The sequence below is a fragment of the Enhydra lutris genome, unplaced genomic scaffold (assembly GCF_002288905.1).
Source record: "Enhydra lutris kenyoni isolate GAN:26980312 unplaced genomic scaffold, ASM228890v2 scaffoldscaffold34, whole genome shotgun sequence".
In the NCBI taxonomy this organism is placed as follows: domain Eukaryota; kingdom Metazoa; phylum Chordata; class Mammalia; order Carnivora; family Mustelidae; genus Enhydra; species Enhydra lutris.
Window position 1 is genome coordinate 6,639,356 of NW_019154118.1, and position 24,087 is coordinate 6,663,442.

General features: G+C 47.1%; 1 protein-coding gene across 4 annotated transcripts in view; it reads left to right on the top strand.

The window, feature by feature from the left end:
- LOC111154029 (ETS proto-oncogene 1, transcription factor) overlaps positions 1 to 23,606 on the top strand; it is a 113,261-nt gene extending 89,655 nt beyond the window's left edge. For 2 of the 4 annotated variants that reach the window (XM_022513378.1, XM_022513379.1), the window contains 3 exons: positions 1,178 to 1,438; positions 18,713 to 18,831; positions 19,733 to 19,948. In XM_022513378.1, coding sequence (XP_022369086.1) covers positions 1,178 to 1,438; positions 18,713 to 18,831; positions 19,733 to 19,948 — 596 coding nt within the window. Of the gene's footprint in view, positions 1 to 1,177; positions 1,439 to 18,712; positions 18,832 to 19,732 lie in introns of all 4 variants that reach the window. The other 2 variants (XM_022513382.1, XM_022513380.1) reach the window with 2 other exon arrangements.
- The last annotated feature ends 481 nt before the right edge of the window (positions 23,607 to 24,087 follow it).

Here is a 24,087-nt window from a genome sequence, read left to right on the forward strand (position 1 = left end):
TAGCTTGTATCGGCCAGCCGTATTCTGGGATTTGAACTTTATAGCAGACCTGCCGCCCCTAAACAATGGAGAGTTGACCTGTTATTTCTACACACACGTCTGTCACGTCCGTTTGCCTCTTGGCTTGTGCTGACCTGAGACGGTCATGGAGTCTCCCGTGATTTAATTTAGGTTGCCTGAAAAGTCTCTGAAAGGGGAACACAGAAAATATTCCTGTGGGCTTTTCAGCTTTTAGATACATTTATTTTCCTCCAAATTATTTATTTTTTTTGGTTTGTCTCCCTTTTCATGGCATTTTTGCCAATGGAAATTTCTCTAGGAGCTATTACGCAATCGTAGCAGCTGTTTATAACCTGGTTTGGGAAATTAATGAACTTGCATGATCTTGTGGTCAGTTAAGAATGCCTTAAGCAACTCATGGAGTAAAGGATTTCTGACATAGCTATGGACCTTAACCCTTCAATCAACTCTTTTATGTTTTATTGCCCCCACTCCCCCACTGAAGTATAAATTTCACACACAAAATTGTACTTGGAGAAGATGAAGACCATGGATTTCTATTTAGAAGAGCGATAGTGGTTCTTTTTTTTTAACCTCCTGGAAAAAGCATCTCATAACTTCTTTCTCTATTTGAGAAGGCATGGAGGCAGGGTGTAGATTTCATTTTAAAATAGTATTTGGAAAAAAATGCTAAAAAATAACACTTAAGTTCCAAGGTCAGGGAAGGTCAATCCGCTCTTAGTCTAATGGAATATTTTTTCTTATGACCAAAATATTTTGCCAAATTGGGCCTTTTGAAATCAGCTCATTGGCCTGAGTGGGAATAGAGAGTTGAGCCTGACTGCTGCGATTTCTTCATCTCTTCGTTGAGTCGAATACGTCAGCCGGAAATTCCGTAAGATCCAGTGTGATTCTCCACTTTTGGATTTCCGGCCCCAGGAATCTTGAGGCCCCACAGACTGCCATCTCTCTCTGACAGACAAGAGCAGCGTGATTTCAGCCCCGTGGGGCGCCCTTCCCCAGCGTAAACCCCTGAGCTTCCGTTTCCACTGGCCTCTCCCTTCTTCCATCCCTCCTGCAGGTCTGATTAGCAATCCGTCCTCACTAAGAGGGTTTTTACAGTTTTCTCTTCCCAATTCCTCCTCCCCTGCCCTCTTCTCACCTCCTTTACTTCCAGGTAAGCTCGGGGGCCAGGACTCTTTTGAGAGCGTGGAGAGCTACGATAGCTGTGACCGCCTCACCCAGTCCTGGAGCAGCCAGTCATCCTTCAACAGCCTGCAGCGCGTCCCCTCCTATGACAGCTTCGACTCAGAGGACTATCCAGCCGCCCTGCCCAACCACAAGCCCAAGGGCACCTTCAAGGACTATGTGCGTGACCGTGCTGACCTCAACAAGGACAAGCCTGTCATTCCTGCTGCTGCCCTGGCTGGCTACACAGGTAGGCGTCCTGCCCCTACCTCAGCAGCCTCTGTGGGCTTGTCGCCATGGGTGGGCTCGGTGCTGGAAGGCATCATGCACATCCCTAGAGATTCTCTTTTTTGGCTGAGTGGGAAGAAGAAGACAGTAGGAGGTCTGGTCAGTCTCTCACACCACTCTGTTTGTGAATGGCCATCGATTTTTGGAAGTAAACAGTATCGTTCTATCCCAGGGGATCATTTCCAAGAGTGGTAGGAAGAACTTCTCTCTCAAGGGCATCATTGAATGGCCACACTCTAGATTCTTCTGTAGTAGCATTCTCATTAGGCTAGCTGTTCAAATAGGAAGAGAAGGCTTAGTCACCCTATGCTCTGTCCAGATCTTGGCCTCTGTAGGAAACCCTTCGTTTGTTTGTTTGTTTGTTTCTCATTTAGCTTTATTACTGACTTTCTTCTAGGAGTGAAAGTTCTAGCAGTGGTGAATGAAGAAAGAACATAGGGAAAGGAAGATGGATGTTGAGAGCTTAGGCTTTGATTGAGAATCTGCTGATAAAATAGTTCATTGTCTGAGTGAGTTGTTAGCAGGGGTGCTGCCTAACCTTGGAGATATGTGACGAGTGTATCTGAGAAATATCCAAGGAGCATTCACGGGTTAACTTAGATCCTTTCTGTAGGAATGTAGTATTTTCTAAGAATTAGGAATTGTGTTGTGAGTGGAGCTTACTTTAAGCTTTGATCACTGAGCTGTGGTGTAGGCCACTCTTCTCTTCAGCTCCACGCTGGACAGGTTGACACGTGGGGACCCTTTCCGTGGATGGAGGCAAACTGTCCTACCTGCATTTCCAGGGAGGTACCGGTCTGATCTTAGGAGCGTGCTTGATCCTTATTGCTGTGTCAGGGAGGTCTCGAGATTTTACTAGGAAAGCCAGCTGAGCTTTGAACAGCTCAGAAGCTTGGAGAAATGACTCCTTCAGCGATCAGAAGTACGCCTTTTATGCCACATCCCACACAGCTCCTCGGGCCGTGCGTCGCACAAATTGGTGCTCAGCACTTATGTCTGTGTTTTGGGGAAGTGACAAGGTCTCTATAGAGAGTCAGGACCCGGAAAGACGTAAACACCCCCTACCTTGTTCTTCCTACTGGAACCTCCCATAGTCTTTGCTTGGACATCACTAGTGTGTCACTAGTGGGAACATACTGCCTTTCAAGTGGATCCTCTTCCATCTCTGGACCGCAGACTGTTAGAGAGGAGGCCCCTTTCCACTAAGGATGTCTGGAATGAGGAGAAGCACATTCAGTGTCTTTCAAGATGTGCGAGACTGCTGGCTCCTGTAGCTTTAGCTCTTAGGTATTTTAAGCCCTGGACTCCAGTTGGATACTGATGAAGGAGGGAGAAGTGCAGCTTAATCAGGGGGAGAAAGGAAGGGCCAGGGAGCCTCCGGCATGATCCCGAGGACTTTGCAGGTGGCGGGGTCTCTAACTGGTGGTGCTTGCTTCCTTTCCCCTGGGCTCTGCCATTTGCCAAGGGTAAAGTCCAGCTCGTCTGCAGCTTCTAGCAAGCCCTCACACTGCTTTGTCCTTATTGGAAGTATTTCTGTATTCTTTCTGGCATCATCTCCCTTATAACCACCAGCATCGACGATCACCGTTCTTCTCCCATGGCATTATTCTCTCTTAGCTAGGTACGTCATAATGAAAAGTTTGCTACTTAGGGTGGTTTTGTGGATAACGAGATGAATAAGCTAACTTGAAGTTCTAAAGTCGGGTTATGGTCAAAGAAAGCCTTACGGTTGAGGTCAGCCTTCATGGGATAAGATTCTGGTAAGGATCTCTGGCTGCATTGCAGAAGATCTAGAAGTTTCTGGGAAGGGTAAAAGCCTGATGTGCACCTCAGCTAGAAACTGCTCTGAAAGTGTGACGTGTATTAGTTACTGCATTTTCTGTTGGGAGAAATCTGCAGAGCTAACAGTCTATGAGAGTGACTCAAGGCGCTTTGAGATGATCTTAGTATCTCCGAAGAATTATCTAAGAGTTGGGGAATCTTTCCAAGTGTCCCAGTTTCAGGGTGAGACAGAAAGGGGTGAGTTGGGAATTCTAAGAACTAGGAACAAATATGAAATACAAATTAGAGACATGAACTGCCGTCAAGATAGCTAACATCCGTGTGCTGCCCAAGAATCTTCTCTGGCGATCTAGACTCAGAGCCAAACCTATAAGAGCCTTAGAAAGTTCTTTCAGCACAAACGTAGGTATGTCCTGGAGATCTCAGTTATGATGGATGTCCCCCTTTATCTGGATGGGTTTTTTTAAAAGGTGCTCTCAGCGGCCCCCCCACCCTTCCTCCCTCCTCCCTCTGTCTCTCTGTCTCTCTTTCTCTCTCTCTAAGGGAATAAAACATTCAGTGAGTGGAAGAAAAGCCAAGGTGACTTAGTGAAAGGTCTCGAAGACTAAAGTAGTCCCTTGAATTTAAAAGTACGTTTTAAGCATCTCACCACCCAGTGCTGCTCTCTGACCCTGGGGATGTAACTGTTCCCACCATCTCAGACGGTGGTAAGAACAATAGCCCAGAAAACAGAAGTCCCCTGCCCCCTCCCCCGCCCCAGCTCTAGCACACTGTGTGATTTTAGGCAAATTTACCTTGTACCCTTTTCTACTTTTAGTGAAGTGGAAGTGTTCATCCTTATCTTGGTGGTGGGAGATCTGTGAAAATGTAATTTAACCAAATCCATTAATTAAACAAATGAGTGCTAGACGTTGTACTAGACATGGGGTGCCGGGAGCTCCGTTTTAATAAATCCGTTGTTTCAGCAAATGTTTCTGAGCACATGTCGAGCGTAGATAAGGGCCAGTTGCCCTTGGGGGGTTCATTATCTGGTCGAATTCAAGATATTATAATTGTCCTTAGACTTGGACTGGATTTTCTTCATGCTGTGGTCTGAATGAAGGTCAGGATTTGTGAGGCATGTGGGGGCCAGCTGAAATTTTGGTGACGTTTACCCTGGGCTCAGTGCCTGGCGAGTATCTGTCCACCCTGCAGACTAATTCTACACGGTGGTTCCCTTGCCCTTGCACGTTCCTTGTGGTCCCTCATCATTCCAGGTACATCCTAGGGAGCGGGGAGAGGGATAGAGGAACATCCGTAGGCAGCCCCCTCCACTAGCCTGGGAGCATGACCTTACACCTGACCTTACATAGATGTGTTAAGGTGAGCTGAAGTTTGGAAAAGTGCTTTGGAAAGTAGGAAGCATTGGTTAAATGCTGGCAAACTTTTTATTGCTCATAAAAACCAGACCCATTTTCTAGTTCACGTGCTGCCTCCTTTTTGTTCATTTCCTCAAAATCCGAATACTCCAGAGTATATGTGGCCGCCCCGAAGGAGCAGTGGCACCGTTATATCAGCATTATTTGGCCTGAACTACAGTGTGTACACATGGCTCCCTCGAGCCGGGAAGAGAGTCATTTCCCTGCCATTACATGCAGGGGGCCTTTGTCTATATCACCTTCAAAGGAATACATTTCACTTCTTCATGTGATGTCTTCGTTACTGCACTGTACGTGTGGAAATCAGTTAGAAACTGAATTTTCACATTCTCTTGCACAGTTACATTCTTCCTCCGAAGATAAGAAAATTGCATCAACCTTCACTGGGCTCCCATGGCAACTTGTTAAATTAGGTCAAGATGTGGGGGCAGATAACATGGCTTGAAAGCCTGCCTATGCGCGGAGTTAAGAATACATCAAATGCAGTGCTGGCTTCCGCCAAAATGTACCTTCTTACCTTACTGTGAACTGCTTACGGTTATCAGACTGATACAATCAGAAAGCTCCATTTTCTCTTGTTTGAAGATACATTATGAACCCCATCTAATTACAAGACAATCTGAGAGAAGTGCCCCAGTGTTTTCTATCTATTTAATAGACCTAAGCAAAATGCTTTCCAGATCCCTGAAAAAGGTAGGGATCTCTGATTTTTTTTTTTTTCCCAAATGCAGTAGCTATAGAAAAATATACTGGATTGTCAACTGGTATTCCCTCCTCTCCCAGCCCCATTTAATGGATGGTGAAACTGAGGCACAAAAAGTGACTTATTCAAGACCAGATAATTGGCATGTACACAGAAATAGCTCCTGAATTGAATCTTAAGTGCCAGATGTCTCACTTGACCAGGAAATCTTTCTCCGTGTTAAAGAAAGAGAATGCTTATGGGTTATCTCAGTTGCTTTCCTACAGTAGAGTAGGGAGCCTTGAGTCTCACTTGTTACAAATTAGCCCTTGTTACCAACTGTATATGGGTTAGGGCTGTGTAGGACATAGTACTAGCCTTTGGCTTCAATCTGGAGTCATCGGCCTACAAGTCACCTTTGCTGAACTTCATTCCAGATTGCCAGACAGATAAGGCATTGCCGCAGATAAGACATCTGTTCCTAGCACTTCTGCAGCTGTTTCTGAGCCGGCCTGGTAGTAAAGCCATTGTTCTCCCGTCCCCGGGTATGTCCCCACCCACAGTTGCGACATTGTGAATGAGGTGGCAAGGGTCTCTTTTTCATCTGGAAGCCTGAAAAAGGCTAAACCCAAAGCTACTTGTCAACCGTCACCAAATTCTGTCTTCTAATGCTGCGCAGATCTATGAAAATGCAATCCCTCATTCTTATGGCTCAATCTGGCACTATCTAAAATTCAACTTTTAAATATTTTTGCATGAAACATCACACATACATACACACACACACAGTGCTAGTCCCGTAGAGGAAGAAGCCCCGTACATTCTCTCTAGGTCCTCTCAAATTGCTTCTGGCCTGAAAGAAATCTTGCCAAGTCCTAGGAGGCTCTAGAGACAGTCTCAAGTCATACAGTAAGAAAGTCCCTAGGCCAAGCCCAGAACCTTGGAGTTCTGGCTCGTAGTTAAGTTTTAGGGTTCAGTAACCCAGAGCTGCTGCTAAAACATGTTTTTGAAAATAAACAACTTCATTGCAAAGGAAGTGCTTCAAAGCCCTTCAGTGCAGAATGAAACCTGAGATTTGGCAGCGTTACCTGAAATCACAGTTTTCTGAAGCAAAACTGGGTTGCAAAATACTCTCAGGGCACTCGGGTACGAATAACAACTAAGGAAGCTTTTGGTTCGAGCCTGCGTTCCTGATAAGGAAAGGGGAGAGGGGTCACAGTGCAGTGTGAATTTGTGCACAAGAGTTCCAGAATTCTAAACCCAGGTGGGTATGTTATTAGGAACAGCGTGGAGCTTTTTAATTTGAGGGTGAAGGGGGGGTGATTACCCCACCCAGGCTCTAGAATATTGTGTCTGTACAAATGCTATCAGTATAAGACTGTGAATTGAAGAAGAAACAACTTGTTGACATGAATATAGAACTCTGGTCCCTTGTTGGGGCCTGAGCTGCCTTTTCTGGGGGCCCTGAGGTTCTTGGACAGGCAAAGTTGGAGCTGGCCCTCAGGCTTTCAGGGGGGCCCACCACATCTCCCTGTGGAGTATCCTTGGGCAGCACCTGGATGGAAAGGAAGAAAAGAGCTTAGAAATGAGAAATAGCGGCCCAGAGAGCGTCTCGCCTTTCTGGCTCAGAGGCCCTGTGATTACCAGGGTGCAGGAAGCCAAGAGGAACCCCGTGGCCTAAATGGGACCAGCATCTCAGAAGCTGGGTGGGATTCCCATTCTCCGTGCTGTGGGTTCACATGCTGCCCAGTGCTGAGACTGATGGGAAAATACTTTGGAGCATGGGGGAGGGAAACCCCTTGGGAGAGGAGAAGTCCCTTTCTGTGGCCCCATAGAGCACTTTCACTGCTCTGCCTCCTGCTTGGCTTTCTGACCGTTCTTCACCCTCTGCCATGAGCAAAGATCACAGGGTGGCAGGATTCGTTCGTTTTTTGTTGTTGTTGTTGTTGTTTTTTCCTAAATGTCTTTTCCTAAATGTCTTTTTAAAAAATATGGAAAGGGAGGTTCCCCTTTTCTGCCAGTTGTTTATGAAGGCCTCTGCTGACTGAACCCCCTCCTTGTCTTAATTCAGTTACAGCAACACCTTGCAAACCGACTCTACCCATTTCCACTTCACAAAACGTGCCTCGTGTCCCTGGTGCAGTTTCCAGCCACCCGAGGCTGAGCGGGTGTGTGGGTTTGGGATGGCAGGAAACTCACCAGGTGACCCCTTCCTTCTGGGGACAGGCCCCCTGCCTGTTTGGGAGGCGTCCTGAAGTCTCGCATTTTGTGGGTCACTGTTTCTTTAACCAAATCTAACTACAGAGGCTGGAACTGGGTGGTGACGGTTCTGGAATTCGGCCCCGTCTCCAGTTAGAGGCTCCACCTTTTTTGTCTTTGAAGTAAAATATTTCCACTGAGCCAAATTCAGCCCGGGTGCTGCTGAGGCCTCGGTACCTTTTGCCCTTCACCAGCAGGCCTGGGAAACTCCCTGCAGCTTCCATTGGGAAAGGCCCTGCCAGAGGTCCCAGATCGTCAGGCTGATGCCCCTTGGCATCTTTCTCCTGGATGGCCTTCGCTGCTCCAGGGAATGAGTGGCACATTCACTGGTCCCTCCACCTAGGGAGTCCGTTCAAGGGAAGCTGTTCTCTTCCCATCCCGCCGACGGCAGCTTTCCTGTGCAGCCCCCTGGTTGGACAGCCTGTCCCCTGGAACTGCCTTCTCTTCTCAGTCCTGGTAAAGCATCCGAGAGGGAGGCCTTGCCAGGCTCCGTGAGCCCTGGTATGTTTCCCGTAGGCGTGAAGAGCCAGAGTCGGGAGCCAGGCAGCCTGAGTGTGGTCTGGCTCTGCCTTGGACCATGTGTGACCTCAGGCAGGCTCGCCTTCCTGTGCCTTGGGATTCCCATCGGCAAGATGCTGATAATAATAGTTTCTATCTCAGGGCGTTGTTGGGAGCACTGAAGGTAGAGTTTGTGGAAAGCACCCGGAACCCTTGCTAGGCACATAGCGAGTACGCTGTTCCGTATTATCCCCCAACCTCCACCTTTCCCATATAATTCTTTTTTTAAAAGATTTTATTTATTATTTATTTGAGAGAGAAAGAGCATGCACAAGATGGGGGAAAGGGCAGAGGCAGAGGGACAAGCAGGCTCCCCGCTGAGCAGGGAGCGCGACGTGGGACTCAATCCCAGGACCTGGGATCGTGACCTGAGCCCAAGGCATGTGTTTAATCGACTGGGCCACCCAGGAGCCCCTCTGCTATAATTCTATATTTATATTCCTCGAGGTCAGGGGACAGTGTATTTTATTTAGTAAATGCCAGTAATTGGTAGCAGTGACTTAGGGCACAGAAGATTCTTAATATCTGATCAGGTCATTTCAGCTCTTCAGCTCAGCCCACGGGTGCATTAAGCTCCCCCTGTGTCCTAGTCTCTTTCATGTACATTACCGTTTTTTTTTTTTTTTAACTGTCACCAACAACCGCACAAGGTAGCTTCAGTCATTCTTACTGTACCAATGAGGGAATCAAGGTTCAGACAGGGAAAGAGGTTTAGCCTGAAGTCACACAGAAAACCACAAGGAAGATGCCTTTTGAAGTTTTTCATGTTTTCAGACAATTAGTTGGGAAACAGTCACTCTCGGTGGACATGTTCCTGTGTTGTTTGGGGTCTGCAAAGGTGCAGATGGCAAGACGTGGTTAGACTCGCAAGACATGTGTTGGTGTGTGAGGGGGGGATCTGTGAAGGACAAAGTGGGGGATAGGGAGGGCGGGGGAGGCTTTCGACCATGCTGCAGGTCTCTCCCCTGGAAAAGGAGAGAGGGAAGGAGGATCTGGATAGAGAAGAGCCTCCCTCTGCAGCTCGGGTCCAAGAAAGGTTTGGCCAGGCTCCCAGTAAACCCTCAGGTCAAAGCTGCCCAGTGGAGGAGCCCGTGTTCCCTCCTCCTACAGCGGGAGGTCTCAGTCGCCTCTTGTCGCGGCTGCGGGTGACAACCACATCACGTCTGACTGATGACTGTGTGTTGTGGATAGGCTGGCATGGCTTTTCTGTCTGGCTGTTAGTACAGTGGGGCTCCAGACCCTGGTCCTGATGCTCTCCGTGGCCCGCGGTAGGCTTCAGAGCTCCGTGCATTTATACTGTTGACTCTAACAAAGCATATGGCATTGTCTTCTGTGTGACTCACCTCTCCCTGAGAATCACAAGAGTGAAAGTTCTCCTAAGGTGAGTGAATGTGAAAGTTTGAACTTTGGCGGGAGGCTGGAAGGCTCTTTGCTGGAGCCGTGCCCACGGGGCACAACCCTGTGGAGGGGACTGACATTCAGAGCCGAGGTAGGTGCAGTTTCTTGTGCAAGTCCCCAAGGCTACGTTCTCGGTCCTTTCTTCTTTAAAAGCAAGGCGTAAGTAGGACGTTCTCAGCTCTTCACACGACGGTGGAACAAAACATGTTTCTTCCGATGCCCCTTGCTGTCATTCATGTTCTCTTTGTCGTCCAACCCAATCTGGCGACCATGCCTTACATATGGGGGGGTGCGTGAAAATTCTTTTCTGGATTAAAGTTTGAAAACTTCGGTGCCCCGAAGACCACTTGGGATGTAAGTCACCTCCCCAAAACTTCTAGCAGACTTTGCTCGTCATTCCTCTCACCCTTGATATGCAGGCGCAACTGTATGGCGAGGATAAATTAAATCCCAGAGGTTCCACTCAAGCCACAAACTATGGTCTTCAGACTCCTCAACTTCATCTTTCTAATCCTAATCAACGAACACATCTCTCTTTCTTCCTGTTACCTCGATACACCATAGGGAGGCATTGTTTTTAGACATTTGCATTGGTTCGAAAAAGCATTTCTTGGGTTTCGAACAAAATTCTCACCCCGTACCCTCAAATCCAAACATAACCCATTTCTGGTGACTTCTGAAAACAGTCAGTTACCTAGAAAACATCAGAAGGAAAAGCTCTCAAGAACCCACTTCCTGACTTGAGCTTCCCCAGCTTTCGGTCCAAGTCTGTGTCTCAGTGGTAGGTTGAGTATGGTTAGACAGAGCCCTTGGGTTTGGAGGGAGGGGGTGCTGCATTTGAATATAGGCTGCCCCTTTAAGAGAAGACCAGTCTCCTTTCTCCTTCCACCCCCACACCGGTGGACTTGAAACGTGCAGGTGCAAGGAGCCCAAGCAAAAACAAGGGTCTCTCCTCCACACGCTAAAGCGTGGAGCCATCTTGTTCTCAGGACCCAGACAGACGGGCTGGGGAGCCTCGCTTATGTCTGTCGCAGGTGGGGCAGCCTGGCCGACCTGTGGCCCGCCACCTGGGCTTGTGGCCCGGTCTGTCTTGGACATTGATTAGCTGGACAGGACTTTTGGCTGAACCTTCGGTTCATGGCATGGGATCTGTCTCTAGGCCCGACGTTGGCGGGCGATGCTGTTGCATTCCTGGGTCAGCCCTCCATAATAATGAGGTAGAGTGTATTTTGTGAGGAGCATAATGACTAGGGAGAAAAGCACATTGGGGGAAAAGAGGATATAAGTCTGTCTGTGGCCAAGATTTCCCCAAACCGTAAGTGTCTGTCATACTTTCACTTGCAAAACAGTTCGCATGTGTTTGTTCTTTTTGTGCTCACCTACTTTGAATCAGGGCCAGCACTTCACAGAGTTATCCTGAGCTTGAACAGATCCACACTGGTCGTTCTCATGTACAGGATTTTTTAAAAAGGTCACATATATATACTTTAACCTTACTCGTAGCCTGCAACATTATCCTTTTCCAAAGTTGCCATGAGAAAGGCCAATTTAATTCTTGGAAGAGTAATTGAATTTTATCTTGTGTTTTTGCTATGTTTATTTTTTAAAAAATTTCATCCTTTTTGCTTGTCTTTCTTTGAGAAGTATGCTTTTAAAAATACATTTTCTGTTGATTCATTCTTCTAGTCGGTCCCACTGTCATATTTTATATTGTTCCTAAAATGTTCAGCACTGTGACTGCCTCTGCATATGTGTGTGTGTGTGTATTTAAATTTATATTTATATGTTTTTTTTAATTATTATTTTTTATTTATTTTTTATTTTTTTTTAAAAGAGTTTATTTATTTATCTGACAGAGAGAGATCACAAGTAGGCAGAGAGGCAGGCAGAGAGAGAGGGAAGCAGGCTCCTCGCAGAGCAGAGAGCCCGATGCGGGGCTCGATCCCAGGACCCTGAGATCATGACCTGAGCCGAAGACAGAGGCTTTAACCCACTGAGCCACCCAGGCGCCCCTATATTTATATGTTTTTTAATAACAGGGACTCAGTGGACATCTCTATAAAGTAGGGAGGACAGGGATAACTATTTCCATTTTAGCGATGGGAAAACTAGAGCCCAGAGAGGTTAAATTAGTTGCGTAAGTTCGTGGAGTGAATCAGGGAGGAAGTGGGAACAAAGTTCTGGAAGCTTGACCTCCCCACTTGGGGCATTCCCTGGGCATATATATTTTTTTAATTTCTGAGGGTACTGTCTGCTCTCCTCTCCCAGTTTTCCACTGCCTGACACGTTTGTTTGTTTTTTATTTTTTTGAAATTCTTTCTCTCTTTTGGTCTAACGTGCCAGGGACACAGACTTACATCAAAGGCAGGTTTCACATGATTTGAGAGCTGTTTTCTGACTGGCTTCCATTGTCAGCTGCTGGCTCTTTCGGCAATAAATCCACGCATGTTCGTAAAGTTATCGTCCATTATGTTCATGGAGCGTGTTTTTCAAGCCCCTGTCAGATAATATTCTTTGTGGTTGTGTACTGAATTACTAGAACCTGTGTGCCCCACTGCTACCCTTGAGTTATTAGCCATTGATACAGGAACTTAATGATGGAACATGTGACTCATTGGACCAAGGCACTCTTGGCTGGTTATGCAATGTACCATAGTTAGATCGTGCTGGAGTTGAGAGGAGATCAGGTTGGGGTGGAGGCAGGAGATGGGCATCACTCCGAAGAAGTGGGAAAAAGGTCCTTACAGACATATCCCCATGCCAAAATATCAAGCAGTCTCTGCCCTTCCTTTCCTTTCAACAGTCTTCCCAGTGCTTCGGTGGCCAAACCATCCAACAGTCGTTTATCCCCAGGCAGAAGACGTCGGCGCTTCACGGCTGCTTTGGGTCCAGAGGGCAAGCCACTGTCAGGAGGTTTCCTGTTTGTCATTCAACTTCATTTCATAAGGACTCAGTGGACAGGGATTTGGGCATCTTCTGTGAATGATCGTTCAGAAGCAGGTTGACAGGAAGGGCGTGGTGCTTATGAGGCTCCGGGGTCCCCCCACCCCGTACCAGCCACGGTGGGCACCTTCACGGTGGCAGCAGAGGAAGATAGATTGGTGAGCAGATGGGTCATTTCTGGATTCGCGTGTGCTGTTTTTGCCATCTTCGTTTGGCTGTGGGTAGAGACACCTGGGTGGAAGGGAGGGGCAGTCAAGGCCCGTTCCTCTGCTTTAGGACCACCTGCCAGATGTGTGCTCTGAGGGCAGAGTCTTCCCTGTTGCAAGGGTGACCAACCATGCGAGTTTCATAGGTTAAAATAAATGTGGTGTCTTGCTCGTACTGAGGTGTTCGATTTGACTTTTAGAGTCAAGCTGAAGAGATTAACTTCTCAAAGTAGCAAATGAATCCCCAAAGGACAGGCCGTGTGGGTATGTTTTTATTTGGGGGAACATGTTGCTCCTACAGCCTGGGAGTCACTCATGTTGATTAGTCCCGGATAGGGTTTAATAGAGAGAGAGGTAGCTGGGGTAGACACCTTTCTGCAGAGGGAGGATGAATGTCTCAGCAGCATGAACCAGTAAATGTATGTTGAGCACTTGTCCGAAACCCCATACCTGCCACCGAGAAAAGAAGGGTCACGAAGCTTGAGTCTAGGTGCACAGGGGGCCAACGGCAGGTGTCATTCAACAGCAAGTTGCTTTCAGACTGTTGGTATTTTGGGGTGAGGCATCGTCTACGCTTTGCCTTGCACCAGTGAGAAAGCACCATCTCTGCCGTGAAAGCGTGCATCCCATGACGAGAGAGACAGGCCATCAGGCTTGGCCTCGGTAGAAGCAAACCCATAAAAGAAGCTACCAGAGAGCGCGACTGCCCCGTGCTGACCTCCGTCTGCACGGAAAGCACCTCTCATAGGTTAGCCACACGCTGGGGCACAGACGAGGGGGTGAGGACTTGCAGGTGAAAGGAAAAGGAAACACGGCCGTCCAGTCCCGGTCGCCATTCACCAGCAGTGAGTCCGTGACCATGGACCTGAAAATGAGAAGACATTGACAGGTGGTCAAGTGGAAAGGATGATTCCCAGGAGGATCTCAGTAAGATCTTGTCCTTGCCCATGGCTGTGTATTGAATTTGTTCACTTAGATTCAGAGTTGGGGAACATGCAACCATAGCAGCGAAACAATAGGGGATTTTTTATAACTAGCCCTCCTCAAGAGAGATGGTGGGCCTTCCAGTTCCTAGATAAAGAGAAGGGACTTAAAACATCACCTGGATGAGAAGGAATTTACCTGAAGCTTTAGTCTTAAAAAAAAAAAAAAAAAAAATGAGACTAACATCTTGGATCTCCCATCCAAGTACTAACCAGGCCCGACCCTGCTTAGCTTCCGAGATCAGACGAGATCGGGCGCGTTCAGGGTGGTATGGCCGTAGACACAACTTGGATCTCAAGTGCCTTGAGGGTCCCCACCTGACACTTCTGCTTCTGAGGTTCAGTCACGTTCTTCAGATCAGGACTGTCACTGTTGTACTACGAACTCTCCTCTTACCCAGAAGCTTAGAAGAACAAAGCCAGCAGAGGAAATCCCCCAGCTGCAGCCGGCGAGGGGGCTGGAGGGAGCAGTCGGCAGGGTGTGTGGGGCCCAGCCAGTGTGTGTGTGTAGCCCTCCCTCCTTCACTTCTTCAGAGAGAGACTTCCTTCTAACAGGGACCCCTCTGTTGTTGTGGCTGAGAGTTTCTACTTGAGAAGCATAGTTTCCCAGTGATGCCACCGGATTCCTGATGTGTGACACCCCGGGGCAGCATGGTGAAGGACGCCGTTGACTGCCTTGGGGCCCCCAGACAGGGACACCATTGTGAGTCACATTGAGTGTGTGAACTCCCCCTTCCCATGACTGGCACTATTCTTAGTACCATTCTCTGCTCCCTGGGACAAAGGTCACTGGGAGCACCGTCCAGTTGGGTGGGTGGATGGGGCTGGGCCCAGGGTGAGAGGAGGCACAGGGAGAATGAGGAAGAGGCTTTACAATTTGAGGATATGTTGGAGCAAGGGCGAGGGATGCAGGAGCCCTGCAGCCCCGGGATTTGGGCTGAGATACACTAAGCAACCTAGAAACATCCTCTGGGAGAGTCTGTAACCAGCACTGCTAGTCTCATTTCCGGGTTTCAACAAGTCTGGGGCCTAGGAAGTTCCCGTGGGCCTAGGCATGGATGAGATGGGCGGGGTCACCCAGTGTGCATTGCCATCCTGGAGCTCCCTGCCAGCTGTGTGCTTCCCTCTGGGGATCCTGATATCCCTTCCCAGACCTGCAATGAACGTGACCAGGCTCCTGTGCAGGACTGTCCACAAGTCCAGCTGGGTAATGGACCTACCCCGGACCCAGAGTTCTTACCGAGACCTGGCGTTTCCAGCTGGGAGAATAATTCCACGTCCTTCCTATTTACGGCTCCCCACCACCAAAAGCTCCCTTTAGGAGTCAGCCAAAGGGAGGAATCTTTGGAGGGGGGGTAATCTTATGGATTCCTTTCATTTGGTACCACATCCTGAGCTTTCTGAAGGGCGAACAGCCTCTTTAGGAATCCCACGGCAGGAGCCCTGCGTGTGCCTGTCAGCCCTGGCTGGGCTTCCAGGATCTTCCTTGCAGAGTCAGGGAACAGAGACTCGAGCTGACATCACCCTATTTTGACTTTCTTGTTGTGAAGCTTTCAAGAGACATTCCTCCCTGTTCAAGTTCCTTTGGTTAGGCATCTGGTTTTCCTATTTATGCTCCCTCTTGCCTTTGTTGTAAATAGTAAAAAAAAACCTGATAGTATCTCACCCACGACCTGGGCTCCTAGTTCCCAGATTTCACAGTTTTATGTTCCTTTTGAACAGAGGAAAATTCACAATGAGACCAAAAAAACAAAAAGCAAACAAACAAAAAACACACAAAAAACCCACCAAACCCAGAGACAAGGGTTTACCCTGCCCCCCTCCCACCCCTGGCTGCCCAGGGAGGCAGGGTTGGCACAGACAGATAGAACTTGTCCCTCTGACATTTCAGTTTGGGAAATGGCACTGGGCAGGAGAAAGAGCAAGAATAATTCTGACATCTGTGCCTCCGTGAGCTGGTTCCGGCGACAGGACTTACACACCCCCTTTGCACTTTCTGGCTGCCCCAGGGATCCCAAGGGCGAGGAACTGGGATATGTTCCTGAGCCTCTCTCTTTGGGACTTGGGATGTGCCTGCTGCTCCCTGCCAGGGACTAGGACTTACCTGGGTAGAAAGATCCCAAAATGTCCTTCCTTCCCCTTCGCTGAGCTTGGTGTGACTAGCCCTCCACTCCCCAAAGGAATGTGAAGATAATGGGAAAGAGGTTTGTAGGTAAATAGTGAGAGGGAGAAACAGTGAAGTAACATTAGCCTCACAGCTACCAGGAGGGGAAGGACTCATGGGACTGGACATAGCACCTTTGGAGGTGAACACCAAGGTCCCCAGTGGTTGGATGGTCAATCCGGAGAACCACTGGCCAGCCCAGTGTCCCATGTATGCTGTGAGCGGTGAGGAAGAGATTTTTTTTTTTTTAAAGCTTGGTCCTTTTATCCCATGGCTCCTCTCAACCAGGCCGCCCGTTCAGATTTCTGCCTCTGGGTGGGTCTTATTTAAGGACAAAGCAGTGCCAAGCTGAAGGATTTGGGGGTCAGTCCGCCTGGGTTCCATTCACGGCCATTTTACTTCTGAATGGCCTTGGACGAGTCCAGGGGACAAGTGACCCAGGAACTCAGTGTCCTCTGTTGTGAAAATGGAAAAACAAATTTGCGAGTCCTAGTACCTACTCCCTGGAGTTACTATAAGGTATAAATGAGATGAACATAAAGCATTACGCACAGTGTCCAGTGCGCGTGAGTGTGCGACACGCCTGAGCTCTCGTTTGCACTTTTCCTCATCCGGGGTCTTACAGTGACTCCTCTCTCTCCGTGTTCTGGCGCTTGTCTGTGGGCGTGGCCCGGGAGACGACTGACTGCAGACTCCAGGGCTCCTTCACGCGGTTTCCGAGTAGTTGACTGTTCCTGGTTATGTTTCTCTTCCAAAGAGTGGGAAGACAGTGCTGTCCTGTTGGGTGTAGGGTCCTCTTTGCGCCTCTTCCGGAAGCCTGCTCTTTTGCCACGTTGTTTCAGTGGCTATTTGTGAATTTCTTGGCTAGCAGAGATTCCACAGCCTTTCTTAATAGAGACGTGTGGACTGATGGCTCCTGTCCAGAATGGCTTCTCCACCGATTTCTCCCATAATGTCCCGTTTCGTCCTGTGAGCCCAGGCAGGCAGTAGTGACTGGTACCTTGAACTCAAGGCCCACGAAACCTGCCAATATGCCCGAGTTGTAGGCAAAACCGTGTTTTAACAGGCTGAGAAACAGAAGAGGGTAAGGCTTTCTTGGGGTCACCTTCTGGGCTGTTTCTTTGAATGCTCAGTTATTTCGTAGGTCCACGGGATCATCTCATTCTAGAATATGCATAAGGTATTTCTTACAGGGTGGTTTTCGAGAGTGCAAGGTGCATTCTTAGAAGGATGAAGTGAAGCTGTTTCATCTTCCAGTTTTAGCTTGGCCTGTGCTGGAGACACGCTGGGGTTCACCCCCAGCAGGTAGCCGCTGGGGTTCGGGGGGCGCAGGATGCTTCCTTTGGCTGTCCAGTGAATGTCCACGTCAGCTGCTGTTGCCCTGCTGCTTCGAGTCTGGAGGCCTGGACACCGGACCCAGAACCATCACGTTCACACCATGCCCCAGAGCAAAGTCACCTTGATTTTCTGAACATTTTTCTTTTTGTTTCTTAATAGGGCGGAAACACTAAGATTCGTTGTGCCTTGCCTATAGAGAGGGCTGGGGAGTGGATTTTAGGAGTTAGCAAAATGATATATGGGAACATATCTTGTAGAAGTATAAGGTATAACAAGAGTTGACCCCTCTAGATCATAAGAACATTTCTCTTTCTAGATGAAAAAAGTTTATTTCCCATTGAATCTCACTTTCCTTTGGATCAGACAGATCTGAAGCTCAGGTTAAGGATGAGAGCCTTAGAAAGTCAAGTGTCCCTGTATGAGCTGGAGTGCTCCTGGCTTCCTTCGTCTTTCCTCCTCTGCCCAAATGGCTTCTAAGATGGTGCTGTAAGTGTAGACCTGTAGCAAGCACCACGGACTTGAACTGTAATGTTGAACCATGTTGTTTCTCCCTCCAGCTACGCCCATGAACGAGATTGGAATCACCGGCAGCATTGTCATATCTGAATAGAAAGTTATCTTACAAGGAAATCTATGAGCATAAGTCCTTTAGCGTGAGATAAGTGGACCATCAGAGTGTGTCTGGTTTTCCAGAACCAAGATCTTGGCAGTGTTGATGGCTAAGACAAGAGGATTGTGTGTGTGTGTGTGTGTGTGTGTGTGTGTGTGTGTGTGTGTGTAAGTTAGAATATACTGACCCAGGAAGAATTTCTGAGACCGCCCTCACCTGACCTCTGAAGATTTCGTGGGTGGCAGGTTAATCCCTTATACAGTGCTGATTCTCTCCTTTCTTAGTTTGTGAGTCTGCCTGTAAATGGCCTGGGGGAACAGGATTGTGGTGGAGAGTATTATGACCTTATGACTAAAAGAATGTCTAACCTCTGTGTCCTTGTTAGATGACCTTAGGATAGCAATCCTTGCCACTTACAAATCAGGGACTGGAGGCTCTCTAATACAGAGAAGCACTTAAGAGCTTTGACTTAAGATGGGAAGTGGCAAGGTATTCCTTAGTTAATGACTGTATTACTAATCAAAGCAAACATGACTTAGTTCTTGAAGGCACGAAGGTTTATGCTGCCTTAGAATGTCTCAGAGGATGGATCCAGTAATTTTCTTTCTAGAATTTTCATTGCAGTAAAAATGGACTGACCGTTAAGTCAATCAAAATAATATTGATAAGACAATGGTATATTGTAAGTGCTTTTTTTGGGGGGGGTAGAAAGTTTTTCACCTTTCAGTCCTTGTGAACTCACAGTACCTCCTCTAACTTTTGTGCTGTATGCCGCCTTCATCCTCCCGGGGCTGGACGGACTGGAGAGGAGGCAGGAGGGGCGCTGTGTAATGGGACTCATTGCTGGTGCTGTTGAGCGTCTGGTGTAATGATTCACAATGGCTTGTGTTTTCAGGCAGTGGACCAATCCAGCTGTGGCAGTTTCTTCTGGAATTACTCACTGATAAATCCTGTCAGTCTTTTATCAGCTGGACAGGAGATGGCTGGGAGTTCAAGCTTTCTGACCCAGATGAGGTAAGAAGGGAGTGACGAGCGAGCGCTGTGTGGAAGGGGGATGAGAGTGAACTCTGGAACTCTGGAAAGTGGTTATGTGGGCCGGGATGACATTTCCTAGGATTCCAGCCCCACCTCTGCCCTTTTCCTAGGATTCCAGCCCCACCTCTGCCCCTCGGTGCTTGTATGATCTCGAGCCAGTTACGTAGCCTGTCTGAGACTGAGTTGCATCCTTCAGACAGCAGAGGACATAGCTACACTGCCCATTTGTGTTCCGGGATTCACATTGTGGGCCCGTCATACACATGGGTTGCCTTTTCTGGAATGGGTCGGACAATTCAAGAGGTCTTGGAAGATCAGTACAATCTGTTCGTTAATATATCGTTTTCAACAAATGCACATCTGTGCCAGGCCCTAGTCTGAGCATGACAGAACTGAAAACACTGAACAAGAGAGACAACATCTCTGGTCTAGCAGACAAGAGAAGATAGCACGCCCAATACAGAAAAATGCTGCCCTTTGATGAAACGCAGGCATGATCAGCTCCACTCCCTCACACTAAATTTCACGCTTGCAAAGCGAGCATAGCCTACCAGCAGCATAAGGAAAGAGGAGAGTCTGTAGTATTGTCTTTTTTTTTCTCCTCAATACTTTAATACTTTCCAGCATTTCATTACACAGAAACACAGGATCAAGGTATTTTCATTAATTTAGAGAATCTTGCCCATCTCTTAAAAATGGGAATTCAGAATAGATGGGTGAGAAAAAGATCTCCCGTGCACGTGAGTCTCCACCCATCTTCCTTGGACATCACGGGTCACCATGAGTGGATGGATACACAGGCATATCAGCGTGTCTACTTGGGTTATCCTCTAGGTTTTTACCCCGTCTCTTTTTCACTTTTTTATTCGTTTAATTTCAGGTGGCCAGGAGATGGGGAAAAAGGAAAAACAAGCCCAAGATGAATTATGAGAAACTGAGCCGTGGCCTACGCTACTATTATGACAAAAACATCATCCACAAGACAGCGGGTAAACGCTACGTGTACCGCTTTGTGTGCGACCTACAAAGCCTTCTGGGATACACGCCCGAGGAGCTCCACGCCATGCTGGATGTCAAACCCGATGCCGACGAGTGACGGACACCCAAGGGGTCGGGGAAAACTCTGCTGAGACATTTCGAAGAACAACCATGTTGGTCGGACTCTTAATTTTTAATCGTTATTCTATTTTTAATTTTCCAGAACTCGTTTTTTACATTCAGGGGTGGGAGCTAAGTGAGCTGCAGCTTAACCAATTGTGAGCAGTTGGAAAAAGAGAGCCAGGACTTGTGGGGTGGGTGGGACGAGAAATTCTTGAGCAAATTTTCAGGAGAGGGAGAGAGAGAAAGAAAGAGAGAGAGAAGGGTTCTTCTTAGAAGCTTGAAGGATCTGGCTTAAGGGAGGAGGAGACTAACACGTCCCATTATTTTTTAAAAATCGTCCATGAAAAAAAAAAAGGCATGTCTTGAGTTATGGACCTATTAGCAAAAGAAATTGACACATCAGGAGTTCTGAGACCCATGAAAAGGCAATTAATTTGCTTTTGGTTTTAGGTCTGGGAGGGCAAAAAAGAGGGAGGTGGGATGAAACATTTGTTTGGGGGATGCACTAAAAACCAAGGACTATTTACTTTTTACTCAACTTTCGAAACAAAGATGGACTTCAGTGGGGAGGAGCCCAAACTGTTTTTGTGTTAAAATTTATTTTATTAAATTTTGTGCCAGTATTTTTTTTTTTTTTTTCTTAAAAATCGTCTTAAGCTCTAAGGTGGTCTCAGTATTGCGGTGTCATGCAAGTTTGTTTTTTATTTGCCGGCTGAGGATTCTGTCACAGTGCAAGGAAACTGTTTATATAGACCCCACTGGAAATGCAAAGTGCTGTCACTGAGATCGGGGATCCCAAATTCATGTGACTTCTATATGAAGGAAAAAAATCATGCTGATTTGGGTACAAGAGACCTATGCATGTGAATTTCATCTGTGTTTTAAAAAATGATCACACCCCTCTACTTACTTACCATTAGTGGATTCTCGGGGTTTGGACTTAACGTTGAACTAAGAAGCATTAAGTCTTTGAACTGAATGTATTTTGCAGCCCTGGTTTTGGACCACAGTCAATGTAGGAGCACTGTTGAGGTCATAGAAAGGAGATCGAAGGAGAAAGACTGACTTGGTTCTTTATCGGTTCTATACCTGTAACATTTATGACTTGGAATAAAAGCTGTGTGCATGGGCATTACCCCCTCAGGTCTTAGGAAGTAAATCCTGAATGCTTGTCATTCCACACCAGCACTCTACTCTTTCTCCTTTATGTCTCATTGTCCCGGCATCCCACATTTATTGCTTCCCCCCACCCTGTTACCCAGTGGAGAGAAATGTCCGACTTTCCAATTGGTGAGAGAAAGAGCAATGCAGTCATGCCATGAGATGGAGAGTGGCTGGCAAAGTCATTTAGATGTCCTGGGTTTTAGGAACAATGGAAATTAAGGTTGCGTGGAAGTAAAATGTGGCTTGGCTGTCTTTGGGAGGAGAAATGCATGGCTTTCCTTTGAGGAGTGTCAGCTGGTGGAGTCAGGTGTCGAGTAGGCCGTGCATGCAGCGTGAAGAGTGCAGACCCTATCTGGGCCCGTGCTTGGATCTGTTATCTTGGCACAGGGTAAGTGAAGGTTAATAATTGCAGAAGAGACAAATGACTTGAAGGCAAAAGAAACATAAGAAAAGGAGCTTGAGTGAAGAAAATAAGGTGGTCCGTGCGATTCGAGTAGATTTCTGGTTCCTCCAAAGCTCAGCGACAAACTCCGTTGACTGGGGCAGTGCTGAAGGGTGGTCTGCAAAGGTTTGGGTCTTTCTCCAGGGTGGGGAGGGTGGGAACCAACATCTAACCAGTGAAGAAAAGTGCCTAAAACACTTGAACCCCGCCCCCCGCAATAGATGCCTGATTAAAAAGGATGATGACCGAGGGACAGCTCTCGCGGACTTCAGTGGGAGAGGCGAAGAGATATTTAAGGTGGGCTTCTCAGGGTGAGCCCTTCTTGGGCTCCAAGGGAGAGACCAGAAGTACTAACTACCTGCTAGCATAGCTTCCAGAAAGTGGGTTGTTTACTCCCAGGTCCTCTTGCAGACCCTGAATTATCAGGAAACCAGCTCTGTGATTCATGAGTCTCCTTACACTGTTAAATCGGAGTGTCTCCTTGGAAAGCAAAGGCAGAGTTGGCCCAGCTGTGTATTCTCATCTTCTTCCGGGTGCAGGTGCCTTAATGAAGCTCTCGAATATTTTAGGAGCTGCTCAGGGAGTGTTAGGCGGAACTGTTGGATTACGTTGTTTTCTCTTAGATTATGGGATCTTTGTTGGGCACTGGCAAAGGCGTGTGTGTGTGCCCACGCACGTGTGTGCGTGTGCACGTGTGCGTGTGCGTGTGTGCATGCTTGCAGACATGTAGAACTGCCGCTAAAATAATACCTGGGTTTTTCGGTTAAGTCTTTCCACATTTCAGCAACAGGCAAGAGTAGAACCAAGGCAGGGCATCGGTCTTGCTCGCCGTTCGCAACCAGGCAGAACATGACTTTCTCAGCGCACCCACCTTTCCTCTTGCGTTTCTGCTGGAAACTCCCCTTGTGTGAGCATGTCTAAGTCCTGCAAGAACTCCATAGCAGATAAGAGATAAGAAAGTGCCTCCTCCTGCTCCTCAGCCCGTTTGTTTGCTAAGATGCCTCTCTCTCTAGGTCCGCCATTTTCAGTATTTGTAGATAGTGCGCTAGTTAGGGAAGACAGCTTTGTCCATCTGGCCAGATGCTTTTTCTCCTTCTGTCCAGGGGCCAGAGACCATCCCAGGAAGAGTGGTGGGTGGTTTATACACTGGAAATGTAGCAGAATTGTTGCATTTATGCTTTTTAAAAACACATGTTAACTTCAGAGGAAGGATGGGCAAATCTGGTTGAGCTGATGAAACCCTTATTTTCCTGGAGATGCCTTAACCCGTGTTGGTTTTGGCTGTCGGGTTCGGGGTCACTTTTGTTTCCTTCTCCAAGCAGGGGAAGGACTTCCCTACACAGAGCCCTGGTTTTGTGGCTTTGGGGATTGGAGGTAGCATTCAAAGATCAGATGTGCTTTTCCTCACTTTGGAGACGAACACTCCGGGTTTTAGAGCATTAACCTGCCTAATCTTCATGGTGAAAAATCACACCTTCTCTGTTCTAGTCATGCTGTGCGTGCTGCTTTCTGTTGGGGTCTATATAAATGTGTTGAACTCATATCTACATTCCAAAGAAGTTTCAAGGAACCATAAATATATGTATACATATACATATATAAAGTATATATATATTAAAATGAAATTATCTCTATCAGGAATACTGCCTCAGTTACTGAACTTTTCTTAAGAATACTTTTTTTTTTAAGCTGAGAAGTATAGGGGTGAAAAAGATGTTATATTGTGTTTGACTATTTTCCAACTTGTATTTTCATATAATTTATATTTTTTAAAAAGCTGAAAATTTAAAAGCAAGATGAAAAAAGGAAAAGCAGGTGCTTTTTAAAAATCAGAACTGAGGTAGCTTAGAGATGTAGCGATGTAAGTGTCTATGTGTTTTTTTTTTTAATGCAAAAAAAATTTCTTATGGGGGAGTTTTTTTGTTTGTTTATTTTAGTAGCTGATGCTGGCACATCATTTTGCTGGAGAGTTTTTTATATACTGTAGCCTGATTTCATATTGTATTTTAAACTGTGTGAGATTAAAAACAAAGAAATTCATTCATAACAATGTGGGTTTGGTTCGATTCTTTCCTGTCTGGTGCATGTGTGAAAAAACAGGACAGACTTCATCAACCAGAGACAAGCTGAGGAAGAAAGGCAGGTCAGTCTTGCTGATCTCACGATCTCAAGACCAGCTCAGATAAAGACTTCCTAATAAACTTATAATGAGAATACAGGGAAGTATAGTGCAATACTCCAATTATTGAATATACGGTGGTCATCCTTGGTGGAATGTGCCTGGCCTCGTCACACCACATTTTATTCATGTCTGAAGGACCGAAGAGCCCACGTGAAACAAGTTTTTTAGTGACTCAACAGATAAACATTTGATTTCAAGGGAATAACTTTCCTGATAGGAACACGGGAAGTTGAACAGCTTAGCTCATGCTCTGGACATGAACAGTATTTTGGTTTGTTCTTCTGATGCTAATTTTGGTCTGTGCAAATTGGGACCCATCACATTTGTCTCCTTTGGCCCAACTCTT